The sequence below is a fragment of the Populus trichocarpa genome, chromosome 2 (assembly GCF_000002775.5).
Source record: "Populus trichocarpa isolate Nisqually-1 chromosome 2, P.trichocarpa_v4.1, whole genome shotgun sequence".
Taxonomy (NCBI): domain Eukaryota; kingdom Viridiplantae; phylum Streptophyta; class Magnoliopsida; order Malpighiales; family Salicaceae; genus Populus; species Populus trichocarpa.
The window spans coordinates 10,942,370-10,950,023 of record NC_037286.2 but is presented as its reverse complement, the minus strand read 5'-3'; the positions used below and the strand labels follow the sequence as shown (position 1 = coordinate 10,950,023).

Genomic DNA, 7,654 nt, shown 5'->3' with positions numbered 1-7,654 from the left:
ACGCACACACGCACGTAAAGTTTCAAAAGAAATTTCGTGAACACATGATCGACATTCGAGAATGAAGAAGAAGAATGCAGCATGACCTCAAAGAAATTGATGGCTGTCAGACGATGTGATACATGGAATCTCTAATTAATATGTTTAAAAAGCGGCACGGAAAATATGAAAGATCATCATAGATGATGATTATTCGAAAAATAGGGGAGAGGAAATCAAGCAGTTATCAAGTTATGCTGCCGGATTAACCAGACTGGTTGTAATTATCACTGTAAAATTAGTGTAGATGCAGCAGGCAGGAATCAAGCTTTTTTCAAATTGTACCGAACACCTTCAGGTGATTAAATAATTAATTTGGAAGAATAGGGTAAGTACATCAGTTAGACAATACTTCTGGAACCAAAACAGAATGAAATGACAACCTGGGATTGAGTGAAGGCTTATTATTATTACAAGTAAAATAAATAACAACCAAAGCGTGGGTGCCCGAGTTCAAGGGCTTTTATTCATCAAGTCAAAGCGAGTGTAAAGAGCATCAAAGATGGGGTGTTTTTTTCTGTGACCTTATCGGGGGTACCATGGAATTGTAGTGAGCAAAGAAAATTAAGGGTGGGTTTTTCCTTCTCACCATCTTAACTATGAAAACAACAGGTGAATGAGCCAAAGCCCATGCAAACGTCCTTTTCTCACTCCCCACCTCTGCTCTCTCTCTTCCTCTCAAGCAGACAAACATCCATTGCCCATTGGGAATTAATGCCAACCATTCATTTGCTCTCTCTCTCTCTCTATCTCTCTTACTGTGGCCTTTTTATGATACATCAAGAACTTGTACTAAAAAAAAACATGTAAAAACGTTAGCAATAATTAATAACAGTGATGATAAAATTCTAGTATTAAGAAGCGGAGAGAGAAGACGAACACTTTCTGGTTCTTCTCTATCTTCTAGTATATTAGTAGTAGCAACATCCTCACTTCTCTCTTTCATATATATCTCTCTCCTCTCTTTCGCTGAATAACAACTCAGCAATCAAGAAGATCAGATCAAAGGAAGAGGATCTTTATCTGTTCCATCAAAATACCCACTGGTCAGACAATCCATCAATCAAATCAACAAAATCTCAGAAAGAAAGAGAAGTATCATAAAAAATATGTCCTCGTCTTCAGCTGCCTTTGGACCAGACCACCTCTCTTCCTCCGAGCAGCTTTGTTATGTCCATTGCAACTTTTGTGACACTGTCCTCGCGGTATCATTTTCTTCCCACCTTTTGCCCCTTATCTTATCCCTAATTTTCTGTTCCATTATTGTTCTTCTTCTCCTTATGGAGGCTTGAACCTGAATCTGAGCCAATTGACCAAACCACCACTGGCTTCTTCTTTTTCTTCTTCTTCAATGGGTTTCTTAAGGATTTCAATTGTATTTTTTGTGGGTTCTTTTTATAGGTGAGTGTACCTTGCACTAGCTTGTACAAGACTGTTGCGGTTCGATGTGGTCACTGCACCAACCTTTTGTCTGTGAGCATGCATGGCCTACTTCCTGCAGCTAATCAATTTTATCTTGGCCATGGCTTCTTCAATCCTCAGAATATCCTGGTATATCAAGCTAGAATGTTTTAGGGTTAATTTCAAACATCTATTTTTTAATCCATTTTTTTAGGTACTGATACCCTATAGACATTATGTTCGAGTATATTTTATACTCAAACTATAAAAAAGACTAGTTAATTTCCTTTGATTGCTCTTACACAAGTCCTTATATATATATATATAAAACAAATTTATGTAAACTTGGATTTTGATTCTAATAAGTATTTTTATGGTTTCTGGGGTAATATATGTCTATAATCTAGGAGGAGATCAGGAATGGAGCACCGCCGAATCTGCTGATCAACCAGCCACATCCAAACGAATCGGTTATTCCATTTCGAGGCGTTGAGGAGATCCCTAAACCACCTATGGTTAACAGACGTGAGATTCTTTACATTTATGATCTCATTTCTTTGACATATCATTGGCTTTTTCACTGGTCTATGAGAAGCCGCACTCTAAAAAAAATTTGAGTCATTAATTATTTGATTGAATTGACTCCACCAGTCTTCTTCAACTTTCTTGATTTCAATTGCACTTTTGCATCTCTTACACACAGTAGCTATAGTCTCTTGACTTATCAAGGGCCGGAAAAAGTAAGTGAAAAACAACAGTGCCCTAGATATCTTGGTTTTGCCTCAATTCGGACACTACTATCATATCTGGCCTTCTTCATGCTATTCAACATTTATTTTGTACTACCACAAAGGCTACTGTAGATTTGCAGCTAATAGGTCAATTGCATTACTTTGAGACTTCCATAGCTTATCCCATCTGCTCTAGTGCTACTTCTTCCTAGCTTATCTTTTTTCTTGAAGAACTCTTAACTATCATGTCCTGAAATTTTACTGTAACTTTACTCAAATGGGTCATTGAATTTCTTCCATTGCTTGTATTATTTCATTAATAACCCTAAAATATGAAATGTAGCTCACCTTTGTCTACTTCTACGCATGTGATAGAGTTTTCAGTTTTCTCCCCCGGAAATATAGATATAGAATCCATGGATAGATAGATTGGATAGACCCTTTAGAGATGATGATGAAGTAATGATGAGGGGGGGAGAGAGAGAGAGAGAATAAAAGCAGATATCTTACACATAGTCAGCGAAGTTATTTTAAAGATCTGTCTGTTTCTTTGTCGTTGATATGTGTCTGTTTTCCATGTTCAGCTCCAGAAAAGAGACATAGAGTCCCATCTGCCTACAACCGCTTTATCAAGTAGGTTATTATATTCTTATAAACTTTATATTATCACAATTATGCACACACAAAATTAATTTCTTTGTTACACATACCAATATAGGCGTAAGAAGATGTCAATTAAGCTACTCTCTTATTGACGATCCATATTAACTGCAATGGACAGGAATTTGTATTTTCCTATGAAGCATATATATGCATGACCTTGACATTATAATGTACCGATTTGCAGGGACGAGATCCAGCGCATTAAAGCTGGGAACCCTGATATAAGTCACAGAGAAGCATTTAGTGCAGCTGCAAAGAATGTGAGATCCAAGAAAACTCAAAATGTTAATTATTACTATTTAGTTCGGGTTTCATAATGCAGCTATTGCTACTTTAGCTATGATTAGTAATTAGTTAACTAATGACTGTATGGGCAAATATAATTTTCTTCATTTGTTTGTTTCTTTCCTTCAGTGGGCCCACTTCCCACATATCCATTTCGGACTGATGCCTGATCAACCTGTGAAGAAAGCTAACGTGCGTCAACAGGTACTTCTGATTGAAACCCTAAGAATCCAAAACCAGTAGAGAATTGGAGAAACAGCCCACTTTCAAGGCCTCTTAATTAGTTTTAAATTTGTGTTTTGTATTTTGTAGGAAGGAGAGGATGTGCTCATGACAGATGAGTTTTTTGCTGCTGCAAATGTGGGGGTCACTCCCTACTAAGAAGTGGAGCTCTTAGGGTTTTCTTTGTTACTTCCCGCTTAATTTACCCTTGTCTTTTAATTTTCTTGTAATTGTTTTCAAGGTACTTCTTTTAAGCTTTCTTTTTAGAAGACCCCTAAGAATTAATGGGGTTGCTGTTGGCTTATGTTGGTGTTGGTGTTGGTCTGGGAGAGGGTTTTGAAGCCTCTAATGTATGTGAAGCCTATCTGCTAAGCTATACTTGGGACGTAGTTCTCAAAACGTTAGCTATGATTACTAGCTAGTAATGATGAGGAATCCTACTATCATATCCAACTCTTTCATCGAACGTTTTTTGCCCATCACTTCTCTTCAATAGTTCCATGAAACTATATGTTAAAAGTGTGTTAAAAGATTGGTTTTAAAGTTCTTTTATTTTAAAATATTTTAAAATAATATTTTTTTATTTTTTTAAATTTATTTTTGATATTAGTATATTCTAACCATTTAAAAACAATTTATTATTTTGAAGTAAAAAATAAAAAAATAGCAATTTCAACCTCGACGGGAAACATACTATTTATAGAAGTGGATTAAGTAGTTTTTCGATTCCAGCTGGGTGCTACACGAGCAGTAGTGTACACAAACTGAGAATGAATGAAAATATTGTTCGACGAAAAGTTTTTGATTTTAAACCCATCGATTGTCTCAAAGTTCTAAAACTGGGGAGAAAAAAGAGAGAAAGCTGCAGCTAACTTCATTTCAATGAAAATTCCGCTAGGTTTGATAGTTGATAGCGTTGAGATTTTATATTGCTTGGGCGAGAAGATTTTGCATTGCACGATAATATTGTGTCACCAAATCCCATGCATGAATGATTTTTAACTCTTAAAATTATTAAAAATTAACAATATTATCATATTTTCTTAACTTCCCTTACAATCTATTATTAATTTCTAAATAATCAAGCTTCTTTCCCAGTTTATTGTCTTTTTTGGGATTCTCGTTCTTTCTTAATTGCTACCCAAAAACTCTCTATCATGTGTTTTTTTTTTAAATAATAATAATAAGAACCGTCTATATTTATCTCCACTGCCAAGTAAATTTGTGATATGCCTTAATTTGTCAGTAATTGAGTTCATCTCAATTTTCTTTTCATGTAAGTTTATTAATTAATCTGGTGAACCGAATGCCTTGTCTAATATCAGATGAAGAGCGTTCACAATTTCTTGCTTAACACATTAGATTCAAGATCCACTTATAATCAGATTACGTTGGACTTGTGCAGACTAGTATTCAACTTCAAGATCCCAAAGGGAAAGAATAAATTAATTTTATTTTGTTAAAGGATTATATATACTAAATTGCCATATAATAAAATCGTTCCTCTTAGCTTATCATCTTCTCTATTTTCAATCTTTCATACTGCTAGAGTTTGTTCCAAATTAAACCATTCAAAGATTATGGGGCCGGCCGGGTGTATATATATGTCTGTATCGCCTATTTTGAAATGAGATTTCTCAAACACATTGCGGGAGTAATTAATTTATCAAATAATAAATCTTAAATTCAATATATTTATTTTCATCTTCCTTTTTTGTTCCCAAATATTTTCTTACAAAATATTTAAAGCCGTACATATGTACTTCAACAGCATTAGCTCTGTTAATGTTCGGGACGAATGTCGTTGAATTATAACGAGAGGGACTGCATGGACCATTAAATGGGCCAGCTGGTTGCAGACAGTCACCCGGTCCCGGATGACATTAATTAATTTGAATATTTGACATTAATTTCGGGTCAAGTTTGTGACAATAAGAACAATATATTATAGTATGAGCATAATGCAAAAAATTCTTGTGCCAGTGCAAATTCTGGTTACATTGTCACGTGCATAAAAAGCACATCAAAGAAATCCAGAATTAATAATAAAAATTATTGTTATATGTTCAAACAAACAAATTCTATTAATTTTTCAAACACATAAACTTCCACTTCGATCAATTATATATTTGATGTTTAAGAGACTAACAACTCCGTAATTAAAACATTTGTTAGTATGGAATTTTTGAATGGTTTGTTTGTAAAATATTGCTTTTCTTCAATCAAAATGAAGTGACGGTGATCCTTAGTTAGTGGCAAGACTTTTATGAACCTGCACCTAGCGCATACATATATCTCGGGCTGATGTGATTGTAGAAACAGAAACTTTCAACTAATGCATAAAAATATGAAATAAATAACAAGAAAAATAAAAAAGTATTCATGTATTTTTTTTTTTATCAATGAAAGGGTAACACATGAAATGGGATATTTTAGATTTCTTGTCAAAAATACAAGATCATATGACACTGGAAAATGACTTGAGAGCCTCTACAAATCTCTATAAATAAAGGGTCCTGTCCTAGACAAGAAAGGAAGAAGATTCTTAGAGATACAAAATTTTCTTCAAAACAAGCACTCCAAGGAATGAAGCCTTCTTAAAAGCTCTCAAGCCCCGTTCATCTACGCTTAAAGTCCAGAAAAAACGAAGATTTATTGAATCAAGCCTAAACGTCTCATAAGAGTTCTTCAACAATATTTTGAAGACAAATCAAAGGTACTCTCCAAATCACCAAGTCTCGTTATGCAATACACGTCTAAATTCGTGTTCTTGCAAAGCACAAGTCTTGATTTGATTTCACAAATAAATCAAGTCATCACATATATATCAAATCCAAGGAAAGAATCAAAGGGTTGTTTTATTTTTTTATAAGATAAATATTGTAACCAATCATATATTTTAATAAAATAAAATATTTGTACATGTGTACTTGTTTAATTTTAGGTGCTCAAAAGTCTGTCTGTAAATTTCTGGCGACTCCACTATAGACATTTTTACCTCTCATCTCTTCTCTTAAAGAAAGAATTTTCAACAACCTCTCAATGGCAACTAGGAAGAACATGATCATCATTGTCGCTTCAAAAAGCAACAAAAATACTGATTCAAGTCTTTGACATATCGTTGAATATTCTTCAACCCTACTATAAAAAACAAAATCCATCGTTAAGTTGTATGTGCAAACTAAGCCAATTATCAAGCTAATGTTGAATGAAAAAGAGGCACAAGATCTTGCTACTCCAAGGTTAAAACTACAAGTAACTCCACCATAAAAGTCAATTGGGGAACGTGGACTTTTTTTCATCACTAAAGGTGGCTACATCAACAATTCACCCATGGAGATTTCTCCATGTCAATCACCAAATAAGGCTTCGGGTCTTGGCACCTTGTTAGTGATACCAATCGAGACTACAACTTTGGAGGATCAAGTGTCTAACTTAACAAAACTCGTTGAGGAACTTTCGACTTCACTCAAGAAGAAAAACCACGAGATAACAAAATTGATGAACAAACTCAAGAGCATGAATGAGGGAGGTCAAACTTTGGCTACTAAGTCCATGCAAGTAGATCAACTAGATATCATTGAGGATTCTACAATCGAAGTTACAAGGAATATTCATGGTATTATCGATGACATCGTCACTACGAATCAACTGAAAAAACTTATTAGGAAATTATCATAGACAAAGTAGAAAGTTTATTTTAACCTTTGTATTCTTATATGAAATCGTACACCAAAATGATCGATTTGCTAAAGATGCCTCTGAGCTATCAACCAAAGTTTGAACAATTCGATGGAAAAGAGATTCCAAAACAACATGTGACTCAATTTATGGAGACTTGCAACACTGTTGGAACTGATGGTGATCTCATGGTAAAACAGTTTGTCCATTCTTTAAAAGGTAATGCCTTTGACTAGTACACTAACTTAGAGTCTGGCTTAATTGATAGTTAAGAACAGTTGAAATGTGAGTTTCTTAACCGCTTCTACAACACTCATCGTATGGTTAGCATGATTGAACTCATCAATACACATCAATGAACGAATGAGCATATTCATCGGTGAAGAAACTTTAGCTTAAACTGTAGGAATCGACTCACTGAAATTCTACGCTAGATATGTGTATTCAAGGAATGTATTGGGGACTACGTTATATCTTACAAAGTATCAAATCAAAGTCTTTTGAAGAATTGACTACTTGAGCACGCAACTTGGAACTTAGCATTTCAGCCGAAAACTCATCATTACTTATACAAGAGCCCAAGAGAAATAAGCCTGAACATTGTAGATTTAAAAAGAGCACTCCAAAGATCA

General features: G+C 34.5%; 1 protein-coding gene across 1 annotated transcript; it reads left to right on the top strand.

Moving 5' to 3' along the window:
- Positions 1-820: 820 nt before the first annotated feature.
- LOC18096332 (axial regulator YABBY 1) lies at positions 821-3,787 on the top strand. Its single transcript, XM_024595065.2, has 7 exons — positions 821-1,244; positions 1,441-1,590; positions 1,848-1,965; positions 2,756-2,804; positions 3,019-3,094; positions 3,249-3,323; positions 3,432-3,787. Exons 1-7 carry the CDS (start codon positions 1,149-1,151, stop codon positions 3,498-3,500), a joined length of 633 nt encoding a protein of 210 aa, XP_024450833.2. The 5' UTR covers positions 821-1,148; the 3' UTR covers positions 3,501-3,787.
- Positions 3,788-7,654: the final 3,867 nt, after the last annotated feature.